The 27,425-nt window shown below is 43.8% G+C and overlaps 2 protein-coding genes across 2 annotated transcripts in view; both read left to right on the forward strand.

Moving 5' to 3' along the window:
* Positions 1-13,524: 13,524 nt before the first annotated feature.
* LOC118664433 (importin subunit alpha-1-like) lies at positions 13,525-15,174 on the forward strand. Its single transcript, XM_036324528.1, has one exon. It carries the CDS (start codon positions 13,554-13,556, stop codon positions 15,141-15,143), a length of 1,590 nt encoding a protein of 529 aa, XP_036180421.1. The 5' UTR covers positions 13,525-13,553; the 3' UTR covers positions 15,144-15,174.
* The window catches only part of LOC118664427 (importin subunit alpha-1-like), a 230,513-nt gene continuing 216,847 nt past the window's right edge, over positions 13,760-27,425 (forward strand). Inside the window, exon 1 of the mRNA XM_036324524.1 lies at positions 13,760-13,855. The gene's annotated coding sequence lies outside the window, so the exon portion shown is untranslated. The remainder of the gene's footprint in view (positions 13,856-27,425) is intronic.

Genomic DNA, 27,425 nt, shown 5'->3' on the forward strand with positions numbered 1-27,425 from the left:
CAGCAAATAGAGTTCTAAGCAAAGCACCTGATTCATTCATCAGCCAAGAAGATATATTAAGACTGGAGTGGGTAGGAGGGGAGGTCCATGGGGAACATCATCAAATGAAAACCCAATATTTTAGGGCAAGAGAAAATTGTCTAGAGTCCCCTGATGTGAAGGGATCCAGAGTCTAGAGAAATTTCTTGTTGGATTTGGGAGGAAGGACTAATCTTTTCTGTGACTGGCCTATGGGGAACATTAATCATTATTCCTGGTTTACTGTAATCCCTGCTCTTGACTGTGAACTTTAGGTAGATATTTTACTTATAGAAGAGCCTAAGACACCTTCTTTAGTTTATTTTGTAGAACCACATACAAAAATTGGTATCTTTCCCTATTACAAGGGGAAAACCAGAAAATTGGGACTATACAGAAAAGAACAAGAAAAAAAATCACCTAAAATCCTACCATATGAAGACGACTACTTTAAACATTTTCTTAATTAAAAAAAATCTAACTGTAGCTATCTGTCTAGATAACTCTATGTACCTATCTAGCTAATTACCTCTATTTAGCTATCTAGTTAGTTGACTATTTATATTACATTTTTTCATAAAAATGAGGTCATATAGTACTGCTGTTTGGTGATCTACTTTTTCTCTCTATGCAACATATCATCAACATTTTTTCATGTCATAAAAATGTCATGCTATAGCATCATTTTTAATGACTGCATTGTATTCCTTTATGAAGATACACCATTAACTATTGCTCCAGTTAAGTTATAATATAAATAGTGGTTATTACACATCTTTATAGAAGGCTCTTTGTGTGTCCAGTTTTATTAGTCTGTGAAGTAGAAACAATAAATTTAAATCTTTTCTAGGGCTATTGCAAGGGTCATATAAGATGATTTATGCACACACTTAGCACTGCACTTGGCAAATAGAAGACATTCAATAAATCTTGAGTCTTCTGGAGGAGACATAAAGGTGAAATAGTCAAGAGCATGGTTTTGGAGCCCAAGTATCTGAATTAAAATTCTGTCTCCAGATTTTTGTCCAGGGAGTCCTTTTTTCCCCCTCTTGTGTCATCCATTATCCAGTTGTATGACTCAGGGTAAGTTAGCCCCTCCGTGCCTTATTCCCTTATCTGTAAAATGTAGGGGATAATAATAGTAACTTCTTCCCAGGCTTGTGTGAAGATTAAATGAATAAATTCATGCAAAGTACTTAAAAGAGAACCTGGATCATAGCTGTTGTTAATTTGTTTCATCTTTATCTGGTTCACATATTTAAAAAGGTGTTTAATTTGCATTTCTTTGATCACTAGTAAGGTTAAACCATTTAAAAAATTACTAATATAGCCACTTTTATTTCTTTTGCAAAATGCCTATTTATGTCTATTGGCCATGTTTCTATTGAGGGGTTTGTTTTATTTTGGATTTATGAGAACTCTTTTTTGGTTGTTAATCCTTACTCGAGGATATTTTTTTCCATTGATTTATAGGGAGAGTAGAAGGAAGGGAATGAGAGAGAGAGAGAGAGAGAGAGAGAGAGAGAGAGAGAGAGAGGAGAGATCTACAGGGGTGGGGATTGAAACTGCAACCCAGGTACATACCCTTGACCTGAAATCAAACCTGTGATCCTTCAGTGCTTTAGCCGATGCTCCAACCACTGAACATACCAGCCAGGGATGGCTTTATGAGAACTCTTTATATAAAATGTATATAAGATCTGAATGTGTCATATATGTCACAAATATTTCTTGGTATATCTCTTGCCTTTTATTTTTCTAGCCTGATAAGGAACTGAGACATGGCATGACTCAATAGGAAAAGATAAAGTACTCTTCCATCTGCAACATTTCCCTCAAGGAAATGACAGTTTAGTAGAGAAAATGAGTCATACAAATGGAAATATAAGTAATGAGAGGCAACAAAGTAAATACAAAGTAAGTGGTATCAGCAGTACTGGTGAGAACTGTCTACTTTGCAATAGCTTCTTCCATTGTGTAGGTCAGGTGAGCCATTTTTGCATCTTGAGTTGGTGAGCAGTATTTACCATTGAAGTATCTGTTATGAAGTGATTTTTACACTTCAAGTGGTGTGAAGGTTGGGTTAAAAGATGATTAGAAACCATGTGACTATCCAGAAGAATGTTTGCTATATCTGGGAATGAAGAGGTGAGGAACAGGGTTAGGATATAACCTTGCAGTTAAGGTCACAAGGTTAGTCTGGAAAAGGTAGTTCCCAGTCTTGTAGCCCTGTGATGCAAGTGAGAATGAGATGGGGGAATTGCTAACAGACAATTCAATACAGCTGCTGTTTAGGGTAGGGTGGCGAAAACAGTCCTTTCAGAGGAGGCGGGGCCTGCAACATCCCCAGGTTCTGTTCCCCCAAGCATATGTTACTATTCTTTCCCATCATCCTCAAAACAGGCACTTTGAAGGTTTTTCTTTCTCCAATCTGACACTTCTAAAATTCATTCCCCATTCTACAGTGATCTTTAGAAACAGTGATCTTTCTAAAATATACATATAATCATCATTATTACAAGGGTCTAGGGCAGCAGTTCTCAACCTGTAGGTTGAGACTCCTTTGGGGGTCGAACGACCCTTTCACAGGGGTCGCCTAAGACCATCAGAAAACACATATATAATTACATATTGTTTTTGTGATTAATCACTATGCTTTAATTATGTTCAATTTGTAACGATGAAATTGGGGGTCACCACAACATGAGGAACTGTATTAAAGGGTCACGGCATTAGGAAGGTTGAGAACCACTGGTCTAGGGGATGAAGTCCTAAGCCATTGCATGGCACTGAGGTGTTGTATGTCCCAGCCCTTGTCTGCCTTTTCTACCTCACCTCTCCATGGCCCCTTCCGATTCTCCCTGCTCCACTTGGCAATTTTCAAACACTCTTATCTCATCTAAGTGATTCATCTGGGTCTATTGTTCTCCCTTCTCTATTTCCTGATGCTTTGCCCACTCTTGTTTTTCTGTCCTACTAAACCATTGCACTTTCTCACCGTCCTTGCAGCTACCAGTGTCCATGGGATACTGCTCCCAACAATATGTTCTTGGCAGAAGTCACTGCACAGGGCACCCATTCCCTCCAAAAAAAGCAAGTTTGTCCAGGGAGTCTTTTGTTCCTTCCCTCATGTCCATTTCTTCTTTCTGGAAAATAGAAAAGAGATCTGCCATGCCAACCCCAGGCTTGCCTCTCCTCGGCTTCTGCTTGAGAGATAAACTGTATTTGGGGGAGTTATTGATCAATTTTCTTTGATTTTTATGAAACTGACACAGAGCAAGCTCAGGTATAAGCCCTTCTGGGAACATTCCTGTCGTTCATCTGTTATCCTGCACAATCCTGTATTTATTTCTCGCTTAGAATTTATCTTCATTCATCTATTTCTCATCCTGGAATTTGAGCTCCTCAAGAGTGGAAGTTACCAATTTCTCTTTGTCTCTCCAGCATCAAACACAGTGCCTGCTTCATAGTGGTCATTGATGGTATACCTAGGGCCCTTCCAGGGGTGCTGATTTAGCAGAGGGAAACCATATTGTGTGTGGACATAGTGCAAGGAGCTGTGGAGGGGAGGATGGAGGGAGAGGTTAGACTGTAGTTAATGTGAGGTGCTGGAGGAGATAAGAGTGAATGGGATCAAGAACAGGTGGAAGTGTTAGTATTGGCAAAGAAGCCGGACACTTCTCAGATAAGAAGGTGAAGGAACTTCAGAGATATATTTTAAGGAGAGACTGAGATAGCTGAGGGAATTAAATCACATTAAGTTGTTATAATCTTTCCAGTAAAAATGAAATTATCTATAGAAAGTGAGGTGGCACATTTTGAATTGAGGTTAAGGGAAGCGGGGGAGTGGCTGTTATGAAAAGTACCACTCCAGGGAGAGAGCCGAGTCCAATGAAAGGTTCTCTGTGGAAATAGGGCCCTGCTGGAATTGGTAGCGTGTGTTTGATTTTACCTTGAAAAAAGCTCAGGGTCATGTTATTAATCTATCCCCACTTGGCAGACTGCCAGTGTATTCTGGAGAAAGTCTTGGGAAAGAAGGGGTTACTTAGCTGTGGATAGGCTGCCTTTGGATGCAAATGGTATCCTAGGATGGAAGTGAGTGCACTGTTGAAGTGACTACCTCTGGGATGTGGGTGAATGAACACTGAGAGGGGCTGGCCGACTGGGAAGCTATTAGAGATGAGTAAATGGAGATCACATGCGGCTAGAGAAGTGAAGTAAAGGATCAGGGATGGGCAGGAAGGGTTTATAGACATGGTAGGATGCTCTACAGCCATTATGAGGGATGATATTGATAAGGAGGACTTATAATCTGATAGATAGAGCACCTGAATTAATCTGAAAAGTAATCATATTATTTTAAATATTAGAACACATATACTTATGTGAATAGGGGGCTAAGTTTCTTATATGTGCATAGAGGGTTAAGTTTTTCTTAAGTTTCCTTTGCAAGGCCTCTGCGAAGTGATTAGGGAGGTAACTCAGCTGTGAATCCAGCAAGCAGAACCGATAAACATGGTCAGACCAACCCATCAGGAGTCAAAACATCATCTCATCAACATCGTCTCATCAACATCATCTCATCACAAGATGTCTGTTCCCCACCCCAACTTCCCTTTATAATCCTGTGCCCTATACCTTGCTGGGAGGGCAGGATTTGAATGCTTTGTAAGCGCCCTGTCTTCTTGGTTGGCTAGCCTTCTCAATAAACGACTAGTATGATTCCACCCTGCCTTCGTTATTGGACATAGCCACAGGCAGCCCGAGCCCAACCGGTGGTTTCCCCCATAACAATATGTCTATGGAACTCTTATGTCCCTGCAGGTTCTGTGTGAGAGCAGATATGGAGGTCACTAGCTTTGTAGATTAAACCAGAGGCTAAGGAATTAAGAGGATTGTCAACAGGGGTGTTGAAAACCTTGAGGATGATGACAGGGGACATCATACATAGAAAAAGGCAGGCTGTGATGAGGTCCAGAGGAAATGTGTAGGCTGACAGCCTTGGCATTGCCTGTTGAGGGGAGAAAGTTAAAGATCCACCCAAAAACGGAGAATGGGAAACTGGAGTGCCCGTCTCCTGTGTGTGGGTGTGAGGAGAAGTCTTTTCACCTCAGGACTGGGGGGGGAAGCAGAGCCAGCAGAACAGTGTTTCCATGATGAGCACCTGGAGGGTGGACTGGAACACGGGCTCTGGAGTCAGGTGATCTGCTTTGAACCCTGACTCTTGTATGTACTCCTGTATACAGTCTCCTGGGCTTTAATTTTCTCATTTGAAAAACAGGGATCCTGGCTTTTTACTTATAGCTTAACTCAAAAAACTACAGTGAGAATTCGATGATGAAATATATAGAAGTGCCTGGTGTAGAGTAGATCTTCAACAGTGATGCTACTATTGCTTTTCCATCAGGGAATTCATAAAGGAAGAGCTGAGGGCAGAAACCTGGGTTGATATAGGTTCATGGGAGCCTGGCCCATCTGGCCACACTTGTGAGCACAGGCAGAGCTATCAGGGGAACGGGTGTCGTCTCTGAGGCAGTTGTCAGTGGTAAGGGTTGGGAGGAAGGGTAGGGAGACATTCGCAAAAGAAGGCCCAGCACATCCTGGCAGCTCTTGGAGACACTGGGAAAGAGAGGCAAGAGGTGGGCACCAGGCTGGTGTGGAGAGAAGTCATTTCTGAGACATCTGCCAATAGGACACAGTGGCAGGAGCAGGGGCCTGGGGCTGCCTTGGGCTGCTCCTTGCACCTGAACCAGCCAAGGAGCTGTGTGACCTTGAGGAAGTCACCGGAGAGGCATGTGAAAATGGTTTGTAGCCTGTGCAGTGCTGGAACGGGGTGCAGGTTTGGAACGGGGCGCCAGGGGACAGCATGCACACTGCATCTCATGCTAACGTTTGGTGACACTAACTTTGGCTCTTTTTTTTTAAAAAAAAGCAGGCTTTATTTATTAATAAACCTTATTTTCAGAGCAGTTTTAGGTTCACAACAAAATTGAGAGGAAAACAGATTTCCCATATACCTGCGGCCCTCACTCACCCACAGCCTCCTCATTATCAATCCCTCACCAGATGCTACATTTGCTACAACCAAGGAGCCTACACTGGCACATCTTTACCGCTCAAGGTCCATCATTCACATTAGAGTTCACTCTTGGTATTGTACATCCCCTGGGCTTGGACAAGTGTATAAGGACATATATTTATTATAGTTTCATGCCTCAGAATCCCCTTTTCCTTCTATTCATCCCTCCCTTCCACCCAACTCTGGGAAACCACGGATCTTTTTAAAAAATATATATTTTATTGATTTTTTACAGAGAGGAAGGGAGAGGGATAGACAGTTAGAAACATTGATGAGAGAGAAACATCAATCAGCTGCCTCCTGCACACCTCCTACTGGGGATATGCCCGCAACCAAGGTGCATGCCCTTGACCAGAATCGAACCTGGGACCTTTCAGTCCACAGGCCGACGCTCTATCCACTGAGCCAAACCTGTCAGGGCCCACAGATCTTTTTACTGTCTCTATAGTTTTGCCTTTTTCAGAATGTTATATGGTTGGATTGATACAGTGGGTAGTGGCCTTGGTGTTAGGCCCTTGCAGAGGAGCATTGCATTTACACAACCCCGTGAGGCAGGCGTTCATATCCCCCTTTCATAGCCCAGACACTGAGCTCAGGGGGTGTCAGGTTGCTCCAGGAGGCACACAGCAGGCGAGGGTGCTCCCAGGTGTGCGATGCTCTCCTGCCAGGAGGCCTCGCAGTGCAGACGGGAAAAGGCTCTGATGACGGTGACTCTTTGTTGACCTGTTCTGTAGGCTTTTTTTCTGTCCTTGCTTTCAAGGAGTTTCTCTTCCTTTCTGGGAAAATGTATTCAGAGATGCAGTTTTGCTACATCTCTTTCAGCCAGGAAGCTGATTTTTGTTTGCTCTGCGGCTCCCACGAACCGCTGTCTCCATTTCTGCCAAATCAGCCTGAAAGACACTCTCCTGCCTCGTGGATCTCCTCTTGTGTCTCTTGGGCCAGTCGCTCCCTGCCAGTCCCCATCTCATGCCTGTCAGTGATGGATTTGCGTCTGGGCCACCGCACGCAGCCTGCCTCAGAGGGATGTGCTGGGCCCTGTCGTTGCTTACATTTCTGCTTGAATACCCAGCTCCCACCCCCACCCCTTGAGATGCGTTATCCCGTGATTCATTACAGTTAGCCAGGCTGTGTCATAAATGAATTCTCCAATGGGACAGATGAGTCCTATAAAACGCCAGTTCCGTTCTGTAACCTTGCCTGGCTGGCGGAGGGGGCAGAGGTGTGTGGTGGTGTGAGCTGGAGCCTGTATGTGAAAGAGCAACGCTATGCACTTGGAGCTGGGCTCCTTTTCATACTCCAAGACCCGCTAGGTGAGGAGGGATCAGGGCCTCCTTCAGCAGCAAGAGAGTGGAGCTTTGCCGGGGCAAGCACAGGTGTTTAGTGGTTCCCGGTGTGGACTAAGGACCAGAGTCGGGAGGAGACTCTGTGATGTCTGCACAACCCCCACGGCAAGCCCTCAACTGTGATTGCATTTTGTCAGCATTTTGAAGGGGGGCTCAGCATTGGATTTAAATGGATTTAAGTCCGTGCAGAAATGTGATATTCATGCATATCTGAGTTTGTAGACTGAGATTCCTCCCTGCTTATCCTAAAGCTGAACACACTCTCCCTGTCCCAGGACCTGGACCAGCCTCACCTCTGAACACTCCCTCTTGCAGTTTTACTTTGCAGTGTGGCCAAGCAGCTTGCAGTTCTCAGCAGAACTGCCTTTCCACCTCGGTGCCTTTGCTCGGGCCCTGAGAGGAAACATCTGAACAAAGCCGTGTATGTGCAGGTTTGTGTGTCGTGTGGGTTATCTGTTCACCCCACCACTCTGCATGCAGATAGCAACCAGGAATAGAAGGACACACAGACACCACTGACAAGCAGCCTCAGGTGACCTGGCTTGAGACCTTGGCTCAGTAGAGCTGCTTTATACTGGACAGGGTTGGCCAATGGCGTCCCACTCTTGGCAAGTTTGAATGCAATGAGCAGAAAATCAGCATGGGAAGAAGTTAAGGAGAAGGTGGTAGACAGAAGCTAGTGTAGGAGAGAGAGAGAGAGAGGGAGGGGGCGGGGAGACTTAATCACCATTGTGATGGTCACTAGAATAAGGGGCAATGGATTACTTCTAAGAGAACAGAGGATAACTGAGCACTAAGAATTGTGTTGATTCTTGAGTGTTCCAAATGAGGTCCAACCATCTTTCTGAAGAGATGGTTTCATGTCGCTTATTTCTCTGTGCATCTTTATATTAAACTAGAGGCCTGGTGTATGAAATTTGTGCACGGGTAGGGTCCCTAGGCCTGGCCGGCGGTCAGGGTCTATATGTGGGGCGACCTGCAGGGCGACCAGCGGGGTGATTGGGGGGAGGGCCCACTGGCACCTGCATTTAGCATCTGCCCCCTGGTGGCCAGTGTGCATCATAGTGACCGGTCATTCTGCCGTTGGTTCAATTTGCATATTAGGCTTTTATTATATAGGATTCCCAGTAACTGAAGCAACCTTTTAGTCTTTCAATCTGGAAAAATTTAACATAGGTCTGAGGTCTCCTCTGTCTAGATTGCTCTTCCCCCCCTTTTTCCTGGCTAACCTCTATTCTTTACAGCTCTGTTCAGATGCTCCTCCTTCTTTTGTCGGCTCCTCCTTCTCTCCCCTCTGGCCCCATCCCCTGTGCTCCTAAGACTGTGAATGTCTCCAGTCTCCAGTGCTGGGCTTGCCTCACTGTGTGATAATCATTTATTTATTGTCCCTATTAGATGTCTGTCCCTTGATGGCAGGGATTATATCTTACTCATTTTTTTAATCCACCTAGCAAATATCAGAACTTGAAATTGAACTCTCATTTTTACTACTAAACTCTACCACTGCTTTATCCTGTCTCCCATTTTTTTTTTTTTTTTCAGCAAGAGATTTTTCCCTGGTCAAGGACACATGCCCAGGTTACGAACTCATCCCCACTGGGGAGTATGCAGGAGGCAGCTGATCAATGATTCTCTCTCATCATTGATGTTTCTCTCTCTCTCTCTCCCCATCCCTTCCTCTCTGAAATCAATAAAAATATAAAATTTTTTAAAAAGAGAGATTTTTCCTAGCATCTCTAAACTCAAAGAAGAATTGGCATCTTTATTTGCTGAAACCTATCTATACCTCAGAGTAAAACAGTTATTCATTACTCTCAGGTTTGCTTGATAATTTATTATTTGAAAGATAAAATACACAGTGATTTTTTTCTTCCTGAAGAGTAGTAAGGTTGATAGATAATTTTATGGTTAAGCACATCTTTAAGATCTATTTTCAGGTTCCAACTATGTTAAAATATACCAAACACATTTGTGAAAAAAAGGGCCCTGAGATTTATAGTGGGCTACAAATGAATCGAAGGACCGGCTTCTGGAAGCTAGGCTACAGAAAACTAAACATATTCAGGAGGAGAACAGGGAACCTGCCAATGTAGGGGAGGACCTACAGACTGGGCAAGCAAGGTGCTTAGAGTTCGAGATGAAAGGAGACATCACTCGAGGTCATGCATGAGAACCTGAGAGTGACACCCCCCTAGATTTTGTACCCTAGTGAAACAGGAATTTTTGGACTGGAACGCATGGTGTTCCCCTGGGGAGGATGGTTTTTCCCGGGCTATTTGTTCATCAGAGTGGAAGAATGAAACCACGGATGGAAGATGGTATAGTAAAGGTGGAAATTTATTGAAGAACAAGAACAGATTCCCATGTGGGGAGGGGAAAAGAGTCCCACCGAGTCCCCTTTTCCTATAGTTATAAAGGCTGCAGATCTTTATGCCTTGATATCCCCTCTGATTGGTCACCATCCCTTCCTGATTTGGTTACTATAGTAACTCCTGAGTTCAAAGGTCAACCTCACATGGGCCTTGTGAGGCTCTCCTCCCCTCCTCCCTCATTGTTTCCCTCTTCCCTTTGGGCTTTGGGCTTTCCTCTTCTCTCTGTGAATGAAGGGATTCTTTCCCTTTCTTCTGTAAATGTAAACCCTTCTGCAGCTCCCTGTCTCCTTATTCTATGGAAATATACCCTCTGCAGCTCTATAGCCCTGTGCTTTTTCCATGGACCCCTTAATTTTAAAAAATTTCCTAAACCTGCCTATTTTACCTCCAAACCTCCTATTTTACTCCCAGAACTCCTTTCACTAGGTATCTTACTTCTCTCACCTAGTCTTGGCCTTGCCTATAGATTTGTTGTTTCAAAACCCAAGATAACCTTCTTATATTTAGTATGTCTCTGTGACTGGGAGCTTTTGAGAGATGGGATTGTGCCTGTTGTGTTTCCTACCATATTCCCACCCAGCACAGTGCCTGGCACACTGTCAGCCCTAATGAGTGTTTGTTGAGTGAATTAGCAGAATCTGGAGGAACCAAAGCAGATTGAGCAATAAGGAGTATTCACCATGTCTTTTAGAGCCGGCAAGCAGAAAGAAACTGGCATCTTAGAAGTGATCATTTATGTTAGGTGAGAGACAGGTCCTTGTACTTCCAAAGCAAGGATAACTTTCAACTCTTTTCTTCTCTAATGGATATTTACAAAGAAAACACTAACATTTACATGAGCTAGTTTAGGGAACTAGATGAGCTGTAAGGTCCCACGACCCCCGGTGTGCCTGAGGAGAGGGCGACGACCCCAAGTCAAACGCCGAGACCAAGACTTGATGCAAAAGCAAGAGGTTCTTTATTACAAGCGCAGCGCAGGGGCTCTCAGGCAGGCAGGCAGCAACCCGAGGGAAGTGCTGGCTGACTGGAGCCCTGAGCAATGGCAAAGCATGAGCTTATAAAGGCAAAAACCACACGCAGGTGGCCTGGGGTACAAGAATTTGGGTTAACAGTTAACTCATAACTCATCTCCTGCAAGGACAGGCCTGTGTTTGTAGTTGACTTATTTCCTGAGGGGCAGAGTGGTCTGTCTTTACACAACCCGATCCCAGGAGGAGATAAGATAGCTATGCTATGACCAGACCAGAGCACCAGAGCTTACGGGAAAGGTGAGTTAAAACACAGGAGGGGGGGGGAGGTTTTCTCTTTGATCTTACATTAACCAGGGCTTGCTGGAAAAGTTAGTTAAGAGGGGGAAGGGAGGTTTCAGCGGCCTTACAGAGCAAGACGTTGGAAGAACCTCCAGGTTCTTATTCTGTTATTCATTAATCCAGCAATCATTGATTCCTCTGCAGACATTGATTGAATCTCTATTTCATGTCACAACTGACTCACTGCTGTAGCATAATTGGAGGCCTGTATGTAATTATAGAAGCTTCTTGACCTAGCTGTAGGAGTTTGGTGAAGCTGGTGGTTCTATCGGAGGGAGGTCTGCTGCAGGGCTGGATCTAGCACCACAGTACAGGTACAGGTCCTACACATTCAGGACCAGCCGTTGATTGGTTGATTGAAAAAGTGACTAAATTGAAGAAGCATACAATGTGATTCATAGTTCCCCTAGAAATGTATAAATGTGAATTTATTTGCTGATATTTTGACACAAAACCAAAGCCTTTGAGTATGAGTACCTCAGTCTGTATATGTTACAGAATCACCGGAGCACATTGGTTCTGTCAAATCAACTAGTAGAAGTAGGTTAAGAGAATATCTACTAAATCCATATAATATTACCAGTTCCAGAATTTGACTTTCCACTTTGGAAGGCCAGAAAATCACTCTTGGTAGGGACAAAAGGGAATCAGACTTAAGATACTGGCGCAGACTAATGAATTCACTGAAGTCTTAGGTCTATGGCAGTTTAGTAGCACTTTGATTACAACAAAGGATACCTGCCAAAGGACCCAGGCTATTGGGAATCTAAACGATGAGCGTATTCTTTCTCTGTTATCTCAGCCCGTCTTATTTTTTATTCTTTCATAACATAAACAGACAAAATTTGTAATTATTTTAATGCCTGCTTATCTGGTAATTGCAATTGAGGGTTCTATGAGGGCATTACAATAGTTTTAATAGGCTTTATTTTTTAAAGGAATTTTAGATTCACAGTAATACTGAGGGGCAGGTACAGAGATTTCCCATATATCCCCTGATACCTCTTATGCAAACCACCCTCCATTATCAACATCAGAGTGATATGTTTGTTACAGATGATGAACCTACACTGACACATTATCATCATCCAGAGTCCATAGTTTACACTAGGATTCACTCTAATATTGTACATCCTATGATCTTGGGCAAATGTGTAATGACATGTATTCACCATTATAGTATCATGCAGAGTGATTGAACCATCCTAAAAGTCCTCCATGCTCTGCCTACTCATCTCTCCCTCTCCCCTAGCTCCTGGTAACCACTGATATTCTTACTCTTTGGCTTCTTCCTCTTACTAACATGCATTTAAGTTTCCCTCATGTCTTTTCACGAATTGATAGCTCATTTCATTTTAACACTGAATGATATTTCATTGTCTGAATGTTCCACAGTGTATTAATCCATTCACCTACTGAAGGACATTTTGGTTTCTTCTAAGTTTTTGGCAATTATGAATCAAGCAGCCATACACATCCACGTATAGGTTTATGTGTGGCCATAAGTTCTCAATGTATTTGGGTAAATAACAAGGTGAATGACGATTCTTGTTGGTTGGTCTGTGTTATTATTCTTTTCCCCGGCCACTGAGAAGGACCCATTAGAACAGGGGTCCTCAAACATTTTAAACAGGGTGCCAGTTCACTGTCCCTCAGACCGTTGGAGGGCCGGACTATAGTTTAAAAAAAAAAAACTATGAACAAATTCTTATGCACACTGCACATATCTTATTTTGAAGTAAAAAAACAAAACGGGAACAAATACAATATTTGTATTTGCATGTGGCCCGCTGCCGGAAGCCGGTCCATCCTTGCTGCTTGACACAGTCCCTACAGGAAAGAAACATCTGCACAGCATATGTTTCAAGGGACCTGGCGTATATAGCATACTGTTCTTAATATGTTTGCTCCCCTTAGCGCTATGTGTTTTAACCAAGGTCACCTCTCCGAGAAAGGTTGTTTCCCCAGGTAGGGATTTTCCCCTGAAGTTAGGGAGGGAATAAAACCCTTTAACTAAGTGCCAGCCGGGTGGTTAATCACTTTAACTATGAGCAATCATGCTTAAGATACATAATCTTTAATCCCTGGAATGGAGATGAGAGACGCCCTAACCTTTGGAATAGACATTGATAGGATTAAAATCAACTGGTATAAATACAGATGTAACAAGACACTAAAACACAGAACCTGGCTGGAGATCCTGGACAGAACTTGGCTGGAGATCCTGGCTAGGCTGCTGATCAACTGAATGCTGTCTCCGTGTCCTTCATTCTTCGCTGACTCTGTCCACACCTTTGGGAACCCCTGGACCTGCTGGGGTTGGACCCCAACACACCGTCTGAGCGCTGAGCCACTGTAGACGTCCTCTGCTCACGGGTCTCCTGTGAAAGCCTGAGCGGCTGTGTGGAGTTTCTTCCTTTGTCTCATAACCATGTCCACCAACAAGAATGCTAATTCGCCAGCTGCCCACCTTAACAGATTCAAGAACAAGGGGAAAGACAGTACAGAAATGAGGCGGCGCCGAATAGAAGTTAATGTGGAGCTGAGGAAAGCTAAGAAGGATGACCAGATGCTGAAAAGGAGAAATGTGAGCTCCTTTCCTGATGATGCTACGTCTCCACTGCAGGAAAACCGCAACAACCAGGGCACTGTAAATTGGTCTGTTGAGGACATTGTCAAAGGCATAAATAGCAACAATTTGGGAAGCCAGCTCCAAGCTACTCAGGCTGCAAGGAAACTGCTTTCTAGGGGAAAACAGCCACCCATAGACAACATCATCCGGGCTGGTTTGATCCCACAATTTGTGTCCTTCTTGGGCAGAAGTGACTCTAGTCGCATCCAGTTTGAATCTGCTTGGGCCCTCACTAACATTGCTTCCGGGACTTCGGAACAGACCAAAGCTGTAGTAGATGGAGGTGCTATTCCAGCATTCATTTCTCTGTTGGCATCTCCCCACGCTCACACCCGTGAACAAGCCGCATGGGCCCTAGGAAATATTGCAGGTGATGGTTCAGTTTTCCGAGACTTGGTTATCAGGTATGGTGCAGTTGACCCACTGTTGGCTCTTCTTGCAGTTCCTGATATGTCGTCTTTAGCATGTGGTTACTTACGTAAACTGACCTGGACACTTTTAAACCTTTGTCGCCACAAGAATGCTGTACCCCCATTAGATGCTGTTGAGAAGATTCTTCCGACTTTAGTTCGTCTCCTGCATCATGATGATCCAGAAGTATTAGCAGATAGCTGCTGGGCCATCTCCTACCTTACTCTTGGTCCACATGAACAGATTGAGATGGTTGTGAAAACAGGAGCTGTGCCCCAACTTGTGAAGCTCCTAGGAGCTACTGAATTGCCAATTGTGACTCCTGCGCTAAGAGCGATAGGAAATATTGCCGCTGGGACGTATGAACAGACGCAGGTTGTAATAGATGCAGGAGCACTTGCCATCTTTCCCAGCCTACTGATGAACTCGGAAACTAAAATTCAGAAGGAAGCTACACGGACCATGTCAAACATCACAACTGGCCGCCAGGACCAGATACAGCAAGTTGTGAATCATGGATTAGTCCCATTCCTCATTGTTGTTCTTGCTAAGGCAGACTTTCAGACACAAAAGGAAGCTGTATGGGCTGTGAGCAACTATACAAGTGGTGGAACAGTTGAACAGATTGTATACCTCGTTCATTGTGGCATAACAGAACCACTGATGAACCTCTTAACTGCAAAAGATACCAAAATTATTATGGTTATTCTGGATGCCATTTCCAATATATTCCAGGCTGCTGAGAAACTAGGTGAAACTGAGAAACTAAGTACAATGATTGAAGAATGTGGAGGTTTGGACAAAATTGAAGCTCTACAAAACCATGAAAATGAGTCTGTGTACGAAGCGTCACTAAACTTGATTGAGAAATATTTTTCTGTAGAGGAAGAGGAAGATCAAAATGTCGTGCCAGAAACTACCTCTGAAGGTTACACGTCCCAAGTTCGGGATGGCACTCCTGGGACCTTTAACTTTTAGATTGTACAACTGAGGCATAAAGTTGTCTGTTGTGTACTATGTCTGGTATAAGTACGTCTTACTGTTTCTCTACTAAGAACTCTTTTTAAGCCCTGATTGGTTTGGCTCAGTGGATGGAGAGTCAGCCTGCAGACTCAAGGGTCCCAGGTTCGGTTCCGGTCGGGGGCATGCCTGTTGGTGTGGGCACATCCCCAGCGGGAGGCGTGCAGGAGGCAGCTGATCTGTGTTTCTCTCTCATCGATGTTTCTGGCTCTCAATCCCTCTCCCTTCCTCCCTGTGAAAGATCAATAAATTTTTTTTTTTTTTAAAAAAAGAACTCTTTTTAAATGTGGTTTGTTGTTGTAGCACTTTTTACAATGAATCTATACTTGAACAGTTCCAAACTGTACATACTGTATGAAGCTTCTATTCTCAGTGAGTTTCTCCTATGTGGAATTTCATATCTTGCAGTCTCCTGTAAATAAAGATTAAATTCCACCCCCCCCCCCAAAAAAAATCCAAAACCCTTAACAAAGTGCCAGGCGGGTAGTTCACACCTGACCAGTGCCCATCTGCAGCAGATGTGCAGCCCTGAGCTGGCTGTTCACGCTGAGGTTGAGGCCTCATGGTGGCCGGTGCCATGGATCTGTCTCTCGCCCAATGGGGTGTGCTGGGCCCTCCCTGGAGAAGAATCCTGGGTTCCCAACGAGATGTGACCCGAGCCGGGACCCCGTTGGCAGGCGAGGGGAGCCCAAGGCAGGTGCTGGGAGTGGAGGCCACGGGGGCATAGGCTACCAAGGAGACAGAACTGAGGCTCTTGCAGGGGCGGGCTGCCCCATCCCTCATCTGCACACCTCACATCACCCTGCTTGGCCCCGGAGGATGGCTGGTTAGCCAGAGACGGTAATATTCCTCAGGGAAGGAACAACCTAAGACAGACACAGCCGCAGTGGGGCCATCAGGAGACAACTTGGGGGTCAACAGAGGTGGGGCACAGACCCTCACCGCGCCTCCCCCCAACTTTGCAGAGGCCTGAACCCTCACCCCTTCTGAGGGAGGTCTCCTGCCCCCATGGCTGCTTCGCTTTCCACACCCAGCTCACATCGGGACCCAGGTAAAGTCAAAGACTGGCTGACAGCAGCTGCCCTGTCACTGTGCAACAGGACTTGTTTCCCATTTCTACCTTGGACCATAGGTAAAGGGGCAGCTGAAGGAAAGGGCTGTGTCAGGATGTTGTCTTCTTCCCTTTCTTCTCCCTCTTTTTTTCTAAACACTTCCATGCCTCTTAGTTCTTTTGCTTTCTCTTCTTTTTCTCTCTACTACCCTCCATTTCCTCCTCCTCCCCCTCCTCCTCCTCCTCCTCCTTCTCCTCCTACTCCTCCTCTTCCTCCTCCCTGGTATCTTCCATATCAGCTTACCCAGAGGGCACAGCTGGCTCCTCCCCGGACACCGACACCACCACCAAGAGCGGCCCTGATGGACCCTTTGATGCAGCCCTTCATCTCGCTGAAGCTTCGGGAAGCCCGTCGCCAATGACGCCGCCCACTAGCTGGATCAACAAGGACAACCAAACCACATACTTGAGGACAGCTGAAATCCCTTGGCTAAACAGGCCTGCAACCTTCTACAGGAATCAGGCTCCTTGTGCACTCCAACCACTGTGTTTATAGCTATGCTTGCTATCATTGCTTGTCAGTCTTCTTCCGAGCCTTAAACAACGCAATCCAAGTGGTGGCCGCTGATTTATATGTGCCATCATTTAAAAAATTAAAAAGGGGGAATTTGCCTGAAGCTGGTCCATCCTTGCTGCTTGACACAGTCGCTGCAGGGAAGAAACATCTGCTCAGCATATGTTTCAAGGGACCTGGCGCATATGGCATACTGTTCTTAATATGTTTGCTCCCCTCCTTGGCGCTATGTGTTTTAACCAAGGTCACCTCTCTGAGAAAGGTTGTTTCCCCAGGTAGGGATTTTTCCCTGAAGTTAGGGAGGGAATAAAACCCCTTAACTAAGTGCCAGGCAGGTAATTAATCACTTTAACTACGAGCAATCATGCTTAAGCTACATAATCTTTACTCCCTGGAATGGAGATAAGAAACGCCCTAACCTTTGGAATAGAGATTGATAGGATTGGAATCAACTGGTAGAAATACAGATGCAACAAGACAACAGGACACAGAACCTAGACAGACAGAACCTAGACACAGAACCTACACAGAACCTAGAGACAGAAGAACTTCGCTGGAGAGAACATGGCAAAAGATCCTGGACAGAAACTGGCCACAGAACCTAGAGACAGAACCTAGCGAGAGAACATGGCAAAAGATCCTGGACAGAAACTGGCCACAGAACCTAGAGACAGAACCTAGCGAGAGATCCTGGCTGAAGTACTTAGAGACAGAACCTGGACAGAACCTGGCTGGAGAACCTGGAGAACCTGGCTGGAGAACCTAGCAAGAGAATATGGACACAGAACCTGGCTGGAGATCCTAACCAGAACTTGGCTAGAGATCCTGGCTAGGCTGCTGATCAACTGAACACTGTCTCCATGTCATTCCTTCTTCCCCGACTCCGTCCACACCTTTGGGGACCCCTGGACCTGCTGGGGTTGGAGCCCAGCAGCCCGGGGGCTGTAGTTTGAGGACCCCTGCATTAGAATATGAGAAGCTGAAGTTTCAAGGATGTTGCAGATACTAGAGATCCCGAATTCCTGAGTAAGGGGCCAGGACTTAGTACAGTGATTATTTTCAGATGGGAGAGGAATTTCTTATTGGATGTAACTGGAGAGAAAGAGGAAAGGAATGGTGGGATATAGGAAGGAAGGTTAGTAAGTGGGCAGGGAGTTGTGAGAGTCCTTAGTAGCTTATATTTCTTAGTGGAATGAGAGATAATATCCCGAGGGTTTCAGAAGAGCAGGGGAGACTTGGAAGAGCAGTTTTGCAGAAGAGCCTTCTCACCAGGGAAATATTCAAGTTGGCTGGCTTTTTGGGCCCAGTTGGGCCTGGAAGCCATGACTGGTTGTGGCCTTGGTTTCCAATAGCCCCCAGAGCTCAGACGTGTAGGCATGAGAAGGTAGAAGCTGGATTGTTCTACAGTAGCTTTGCCAGGTGGGTGCATGGAGCTTATACTAGTAACATTGACAAGAATGTGGTTGAAGGGATGGCTTTTCTGAGGCCTCCTTTGCCCACTGCTTTGCTTTTTGACTTTCTCTGCGATGGGGCTGTTAGGTTAGGTGGCTCAGGAGGCGGCGTAAGAAATAAAGAGTTGAGTGAATCGAAGAGAAAAGAAAAGAAAAGAAAAGAAAAGAAAAGAAAAGAAAAGAAAAGAAAAGAAAAGAAAAGAAAAGAAAAAAGATTTATTGCGTCCCCAGGAGACCCACGTACCCCAAAGACGGGGCACGTGGATTCATGCCAACAGGGAGGGGGGCCCTTTTTTTATACTGTGGTTGGGTGAGGGGCGGGGACATGAGCTGAGGTATTCAGCTGAGGAAGTTTCCGTTGCAGGGGGTCAGCAAGGTATTCAGGAAGGAGTCAGTATCTGTGTCTGGCACGCTGATCTGTTAGAAATGCCAGGGAGAGTCCATTATCTCATCACACGTCTGCATGTATCTGATCCTGGGCTCTCTCCGACCTAACAGGGGCCACTGGTGGGTGAATGAAGAGAGGCTAATGGTAAGCTAACACATGCGTGAAGGTGTCTGAGGGGCATTTTGTTGAACTTTCCTTATAGTGAAGCACCCTGAAAATGTGGGTAATGCAGTTTAGGGTTTGTCAATTCAATGGTTTAAGTTAATAAACACTAACAATGCCAGTGCCTGGAAATAGAAAAATGAATATGAAGAAGCTCCTGTGTTCCAGGAGTTTACAGTCTAATGGGAGAAACAGATAAATCATTACATGTTAAATCCAAAGACAAAGATGTTTACCTGGGGTTGTGGCCTCGCAGGGGAGGTTATGCTGACTCAGTTGATTCCCACAGCGGGAAGAGCAAGGACCTCTGCTCCAGCGCTCTGGTAGGAGGGATGCCTGGAGGCCCAGGTCTGGGTGGGCTGCAGCACTGGCTTCCTGTGGGAAGCTGGGGCCGAGCTCTCAGGAGAGATACCCAGTTCCCTTTGGGGCTGTGCTTGCCTTGGCTGAGGTTCCCAAGGCGCCTCTGCCAGGTGCTTCCCCACTGCCCTGTGGACTTTTTTTTTTTTTTTTTTAACTTATCTTTGTTGTTGAAAGTATTACAGATGTCCTCTCTTTTCCCCCATCGACCCCTTCCAGCCCGCACCTGCTCCCTGCCCCAGGCCTTCACCACCCTATTGTCTGTGTCCATGGGTTATGCATACAAGTTCTTTGGTTGATCTCTTTCCTTCCACCCACCCCCGCCTTCCCTCAGATTCGACAGTCTGTTCCAAGCTTCCATATCTCTGAATCTCTTTTGTTCCATGACAGGGAGTCTGGCAGGAGCAATGATGCGTTTTGGAGGATTGTATTCTGCCACTGAGTATAGGGATTTGCTGTAAAGGCCACTCAGCCAGGGACCTGAGAGAGCAGTGTTGGTCAGGAAGGGGCTTCTGTCTTCACTGTAAAGCTTTGCACTCGTCCTCATATCTCATATCCATGGAGCCTGCGGAGGCAGGTGGCTGCTTTGGAATGAACACCAGGTAAGGTTGGGAGCAGCACGTGCTGAGGCTTTCTGTGGGTTTCACTCTTGCTATCTGACTAGGGTGGGTATTTTGTCTCTTAGGTTCACAGCAGAATTAAGGGAAAGGGACAGAGATTTCCTATATGCCCCCAGACGCACAAAAACACGGCCTCTTTCACATTATCGACATCACTCAACAGAGTGGTGAATTTGTTACAGTTGATGAAGCTACATTAACGTGTCATATACACCCAAAGCCCACCGTTTGCATTACAGTTCACTCTTAGTGTTGTACTTTGGTTTTGGACAAATGTATAATGACATAGATCCATCATGGTATCATACAGGACATTTTCCCTGCTCTACAAGTCCCTATGCTCTGCCTATTCATCTCTTTCCTGCCCTCAGCAACCCCTAACAAGCATTGATCTTTTTACTGTATCCATAGTTTTGTCTTTTCCAGAATATCATATAGTTGAAATCATATGGTATGTAGTCTTTTCAGATTGCATTTAAAGTTTCTCTCTGTCTTTTATGGATAGATAGCTCTGTCTTGTTAGTGTTGAATAATAATATCCCATTATCTGGGTTTACTGTAGGATATGTTAGTTAATAGTTTATGACAATTGCTTTACAATTATGGCTAATGATACTAATAAACATTTGTGGACATAGTTTTTAATTCCTTTGGGTAAGCACCAAGGAATATAGTTGCTGGATGATATGAAAAGAGTATGTTCAGTTTTGTAAGAAAGTGCCCAACTGTCTTCCAAAGTGGCTGCACCATTTTGCATTCCCACCAGCAGTGAATGGAAGTTCCTGTTGCTCCACATCCTCATCAACATTGATGTTGTCTGTGTTTTGGATTTGGGCCATTCTAATAGCTTTGTAATGGTGTCTCACTGCTGTTTCAATGTGCATTTCCCTGATGACATGTGATGTGAAGTGTCCTTTCATATGTGTATTTTCCATCTGTGTATCTTCTTTGGTGAGGTGTCTGTTAAGGTCTCGAGCCTATTTTTAAATTATGTTTTTTTCTTATTGGATTTTAAGAGCTCTTTTTATATCTTAATAACAGTTCTTTATCAGATTGTCTCCGTTTTTCAGGGATGAAATTCTTACCCAGAATGCCCCAGCTGATTTCTTCACATATCTCATTGGATGATGACTACCAGGAAGTCTAGGAAGGTCAGAAAGCAGCATTTGTAGCCTCTTTACCTGGTGTACCAGTTAATAATGCAAATTTTTTTTTCAATAGATGGAATTACATATATGTTGATATATATGTGATTTAATATGTGTGCTATTTTGTTGTATTGGCAGCAAGCTTCAAAACTTCATATGTCAAATTTGCTGAAGGTGTTAACATCATAGATTTTTTTACTCTTAAAAATGTCGAATTTCATGCCAAAAAATGAGCTTTGCGGGAAGTTTTAATTCATTACTTATTTTGAAGAAAAAGTTATCGTATACTTCGGGAAGCTTATGGTGAACGTGCTCCATCTCAAGATACTTGTGAATGCTGGTTTAAATGCTTTAAAAGTGATGATTTCGATGTGAAAGACAAAGAATATCCAAGTCAACCGAAAAAGTTTGAAGACCAACAATTACAAGCATTATTGGATGAAGATGCGTGTCAAACTCAAAAACAACTTGCAGAAAGATTAAACGTTGCTCAACAAACAATTTCTGATCATTTACAAGCAATGGGAAAGATTTTAAAGAAAGGAAAATGGGTGCCACATCAACTGAACGAAAGACAAATAGAAAACCGAAAAGTCATCAATAAAATGTTGTTTCAACGGCACGAAAGAGTCTTTTTTGCATCGAATTGTGACTGGTGATGAAAAGTGGATTTATGTTGAGAATCCCAAATGCACAAAGTCATGGGTTGATCCAGGTCAACCATCAACATCGACTGCAAGGCCAAATCACTTCAGAAAGAAGACAACGCTCTGCGTTTGGTGGGATCAGGAAGGAGTGGTGTATTCTGAGCTTCTAAAACCGGGTGAAACCATTAATACTGATTGCTATGACAACAAATAATCAATTTGTGCAGAGGCTCTTGTCCCAGCATCAAGAAGGGTTCTTGTCCCAGCATCAAGAAGGGTTCTTGTCCCAGCATCAAGAAGGGTTCAGGAATCTGGAGAAGGCTGTGCGTAGATGTTAAATAAGAGTCTATCCAGAAAGATAATTTTGAAAGGCATTTGGGGGTCAGAGGAGCTTAGCTATAGGAGCTAAGTTCTAAGGTCTTAAAGTCTAAGGCAGTGGTTCTCAACCTTCCTAATGCCATGACCCTTTAATACAGTTCCTCATGTTGTGGTGACCCCAAACCATAAAATTATTTTCGTTGCTACTTCATAACTGTAATTTTGCTACTGTTATGAATCATAATGTAAATATCCGGTATGCAGGATGTATTTTCATTGTTACAAAATGAACATAATTAAAGCATAGTGATTAATCACAAAAACAATATGTAATTATATATGTGTTTTCCGATGGTCTTAGGCGACCCCCCTAAAGGGGTCACGACCCACAGGTTGAGAACCGCTGGTCTAAGGTCTTAGGTTCTCTCTGTCCCCAGGACCCCATGCTTTTTATTAACACAACTTGTCCTGAGGCGAGGCAGAGATATACACTTCAAGGGGTCAGGGTTTGGTACAGAGTCCATTGTCAGAATGGGGGAATTAGCCTACAGCTGTTCAGGTGTTTGGCCAGTAGGAGGCAATAATATGTAGATTAAGATGCCTTTTAACTGTCTGGCAGGCACAATCAATTTAATGTATCCTATTCAGGTTTGGGGAAATGCCTTTAGCCATTCCCAGATGCAGCCCTGCTAAACATGCTGGAATTGGTCTCCGGCAAATTTGAACCACGCTTTGATCGCGAAACAACCAGAATGGGCCAGAAGACACGGCAAAGTAATTTTGCTTCATGATAATGCATCATCACACACTTCAAAACCAGTTGAAGTTACGTTAAAAGATCTTGCCTGGGAAGTATTAACCCACCTGCCATATTCACCAGACCTTGCTCCTTCAGGTTACCACTTGTTCCTATCGATGGCGCATGCACTTTCTGAGCAGCACTTCAAAAAGTATGAAAAAGTTGAAAATTGGTTTTCTGAATGGTTTGCCTCAAAACAAGAAAAGTTCTATTGGGACAGTATCCACAAATTACCTGAAAGATGGGGGAAATGTGTAGCTAGTGATGGACATTACTTTGAATAAAGCACTTTTGATGTTTCTCTTGAAATTATCATGTTTTCTTTGATTGCAAAATCTGCATTATTAACCGGTGCACCTGGTAGTTGGAGACAATCAGCCAGAGGGGTTTGACAAAGCCTGCTGGGTGACCAGTCATTGGTACCGGACCAATGGAGGTAGTAAGGTCCTGAGAAACAATAACATTTTTTTTTCTGAGGTCACATAGCAAATAGGATGTAGGACTCAAATCTACATTTTCAGTTGGGTGTCCAAAATGGGCAAGTGAGTATGTGGAGAGGGGAATTTTTGTACCAGTACATCTCTTCTTCCCATCAGACTACAGAGAACACATGGCCTGATATTTAGCTGACCAAGATCCCAGCGCTGTAATTTGGAGCCTGATTCTTTATGGGCCAAGGAGAGGCCAAGGGATTACCAACTTTTCCCTTTGTCTCTTAGCTTACAGGCTAAGATACCGGAGCAGTTCTATGGCCATCACAGCAAATGCTGGTATTTTTTTTCTGTCAGAATTCATCTTTTGCAAGGTGTTAGTGATTTTTTTTATTGGTCAAAGGACAAAATAAAAGTGCTTGAGTCTCTAATTTCCCTAAGGTGAGCTATTTTAGAAATCTGCAGAAAGCCAGGTAGGAAAAGATCACGGCCCAGATCAATAACTGCTTCCTGGACTGAGAGCAGAAGATGGTTTATTTATGTGCCTGGGATGTTGTTGAGTGCATGCAGCACCCCAATCTTTGTCACATGGGCATAGATAACACCAAGCAGTGAATTATTAAAACCAAGAGAGGCTTGCTTGATTCACATCTTTTCCTGTATTGATGCTGCAAAAAACAAAAACAACTTCTATTCTTTTGACTTTCTTGAAAAACTTCCCAGTGCTGTTATTTGGAATTACCTTTGTTAAAGATCTTAAGTTAAACTTACTAGTAGGCCAAATGCATCTAATACAGTAATTGTATTTTGAGGAGGGTGTGTGTAAGTGCTGTTTGGCAAAATCACATCATGTTTTAATTGCACTAGAGAAGCAGGCAAGTTAAAGCAACCTTGAAGCCTAATCCTTTTCAAAGAGAAGGCTCAGTTTGTAATGCTATTTGTAATGCTAATAAACTCTACCCTACATATCTGTTTAGTGAGTTGGAGTTTCTGTACTTCTGCAGTATGAATGGGCAGGAGGACATTGCAACATTTTTCCCCCCTTTATCTTGGTGCATGGCAGCCCCACTAGCAGACAAAGGGTGGAAAATGTATCAGGAGTTGCTTTAATGACTTGCAACATGATTAAGGAGACTCAGAAGAGAATGCTGAGAATGTGCAGAGAATGGAGGGGTGCATATGGGTAAATTCTCATCAGTATGCATAAGGACATTGTGATCCTATGGTCAGATAGCATGGAATGTCCTGCACAGACAAACTGTATGTTTTCCTGGGCCTGTGATCATTGCATCTCATTGTAAATGAACAAGTCATTCCAGGTTGGTGTATCAGTCTCTCTTCAGTCTAATATCCATTCTATGCTCCTACTGTCCCTTTCCAAATTTTTATACTGTATTAGTCCCCAAAGCCCATGTAGAACAGGATGCTGGAAGGTTTTTATTTAGACCCCTTTATCAGATGGAACTTGAACCCTTCTCTCAGACCTTTGATCGTGATTCCTAACCATATTCCAAATGTAGGAATTTCCAGAGAAAGATAGATCTGTTTCCATCATAGCTGGTTCCCTTTTTCTTGAGATTTTCTAGCATCCCAAGCGCCTGTGCTTTTGTCTAAGCTAATGGAGAGCCATATTCCTTCTCCCTATTCTTCAAGCAACTAAGCCTTTCGGACCTCAGTGCTTTTGCTCATGCAAAACTCGGTCTGGACTTCTCTCACATTAGCTCTCACTGTCATTGGATAAAATGCTTTAGGTTTTAAATATCAGAAACCAAGTAAACCTGGCTTAAATAAAAAATATTTACTGGAAAGACAGATGAGAGATTCAAAGAACCCAAAGGCAGTGACATAACTGGGCCTCAGGAACCAGGAAATGGGGGGCAGTAGAAATTCAGATGGTATTTCCCTTCCTGCATTTCTCCTTGGTTTTTATCTCTGCTTTTCTTTGCACACCCACTTCATTCTTTGCTCTTTGTTGATGGGCTTCTTTGCCCTCTGTTCACATGGTGGAAGACATGGCCTTCCAAGCCCCCAAGTTTTCTAAGCTACAGACTCAGTGACTCAGAGAGGCTAAAGCTCTCTTTCATTCTGTGTCCCAATCCCAATTTTAAGGAAGGGATTCTGATTGGTCCAATTTGTGTCAATGGTCCATTCCTGGACCAATTATTTACCTGTAGTGTCCAGGATCAAGCAGTAGAAATGTAATGTACTAGTAATACTATGCCTATGGCCAAGATGGACAGATTCCAGAGAAAATGAGTGGGCAAATCAAAGGATGTCTGCTATACTCCTTCTCCATGACTGTGAAATAGATTTCCTACCTTCCTTCCTCCTTCCTTCCTTTGTTCACACATTTAGCAAATGTCTCAGGCAAAATGCTAGTTGCTAGAAATACAGCTCTGAACAAAACCTGATACCTATCTCAGAGATTTTATAGATGAGCAGAGAATACAGTATAGGAAAACTCCTGCTTATCCCTTATAATGCAGTTCAAGTATCACTCACATGAGTGGTCTAAGCTAATGGAGAGCCATATTCCTTCTCCCTATTCCTGTCTCCAATCATACAACTTGGCTGGTATCACCCTCTCTCTATTCCTTGTGGTTCCATGAACCTGCTTCTTGTTGTAATCACATTTCATTTCCATGCTCTGTCTCAGTAGTCTGAACATTCTTGGAGAAAGATGGCCTTTGGATTCAGAGAAATTGGCCCAAGGTTCTGTGCTTAATTGAAAGAACTGCTCTCCTTTAGGAAAGAGTAAGGCTCACCGGCTTCTAATTCCTCCAAGGTGTAAGGTTGATGAGGGGCTACTAGTACTGTAGCTACATGTACTAGTGTAAAGGGCTTGGCATCTCTTGGGAGGGTAGGGCTACCATGGACACACAAGCTATTAATTTTGAACAGGATTTGGAGGAATTAGTCAACTGCCCATGAAAGCAGTAATTGAGAGCCCTCAATAGTCCCAGTGGGAAATTCTTCACAGCTGTTTTTATTAAACAAAAGACAGATCAGACCATTAGTTTGATGGCTTTGTTGCTTTGTTGAATCTTTGGGTTTTCCTTCCTAAAAGGGAGGCTCAAGACAGAGGTAGTTCTCTTCTGATTACTCCATTATTCCTTATTCTCTTCCTCATCAAGCCCCGATCTGTGCCAAGCACCACACGATGAACTCAAGATTCATACTTTATTGAGAGGAAAATAAGTAAAATAAAATTTGCCCAAAGTACAGTTTGAGTGAGTCACAGAACAGTAAACAGTATCTAGGTTTGATTTAAATGATAATTTTTTCAAATTAGAAAGTTTTACAAAGCATTTAGCCAGCAAGGGCTTGTTATGCTTGTAGAAGTGACTCATGGTCCTTTTGGATTTTTGAGTGAATGCCATTGTTAGCTTCTAGTTTTCAACAATACATAATTGGCACCCAAGCGCTCCACATTCCCCTTCTTTCCGTGAGTTGGTTGTGATTGACAGGAACATTTCTCTCGGGTCTGTGCTTCCATTCTCCCGCGAGCCTGATAATATGCCGGCTGCTCATTCCTCACCATCCTCACTGGGTGTATACTGAGGTGTGGGGTGCTTAGGATGATGGGTAAGGGACGTTTCTATTGTATTTGCTCAGAAGTTCTTCTCCTTTACTGTTTCTCCATGTTCCACATTTTGAGGAGAAAAATCCATGGAAATAATTGCCTCCTAAATAATTCTCCTTCTCCCCATCCCCCATTTTTTTTTTTTTGGGGGGGGGGAAGGATGCTTCAAACAATGACCATGTTAGCCAGATGAGTTTCCTCTAATCAAGATGCCTTTGTTTCCTCCTCTGTAAAATGAGGTTAGTAGTAGAACACACTTCATGAGGTTGTTGTGAGGAACAAATAAGAAACTAAATAAGAACATGTATGTGAAGCTCTTAGAATACTGAGTGACTTAGTAAGTGCTCAGGAAAAGTTAACTGTTATTAATTTTTTGAAGACTCTACAGATACTCACTACTATCTCTATGTAGAGAAAGGCATGTGAGCACATGCGTAGGATTCATCCTTCTACTCCTGCTGGCTCTCGTGTCACCGTCCCCCATGGCACCGGAACCTGGGAGAAGTCTCCGCCAATGGCCGGGACACTGCTGCTGTCTGGTCTCCCATCCTCCCGATTAAAAGAGCTCTTATCCCAAACTTAATATATAAAAATAAGTGGGGATCTTTTGTACATACGTGGCTTCAGTCCTCTGCCAGAGGGTTTCTGCTTCCATTTTTCTCTCACTCAAAGTGATCTTTCACGTCAAACAGTGAGCAATTGTTAAAGAAC

The sequence above is a fragment of the Myotis myotis genome, unplaced genomic scaffold (genome assembly GCF_014108235.1).
Source record: "Myotis myotis isolate mMyoMyo1 unplaced genomic scaffold, mMyoMyo1.p scaffold_m19_p_10, whole genome shotgun sequence".
In the NCBI taxonomy this organism is placed as follows: domain Eukaryota; kingdom Metazoa; phylum Chordata; class Mammalia; order Chiroptera; family Vespertilionidae; genus Myotis; species Myotis myotis.

Coding starts and splice junctions, on each gene's coding strand:
- LOC118664433 (XM_036324528.1), top strand. CDS start 13,554: ATGTCCACCAACAAGAATGCTAATTCGCCAGCTGCCCACCTTAACAGA.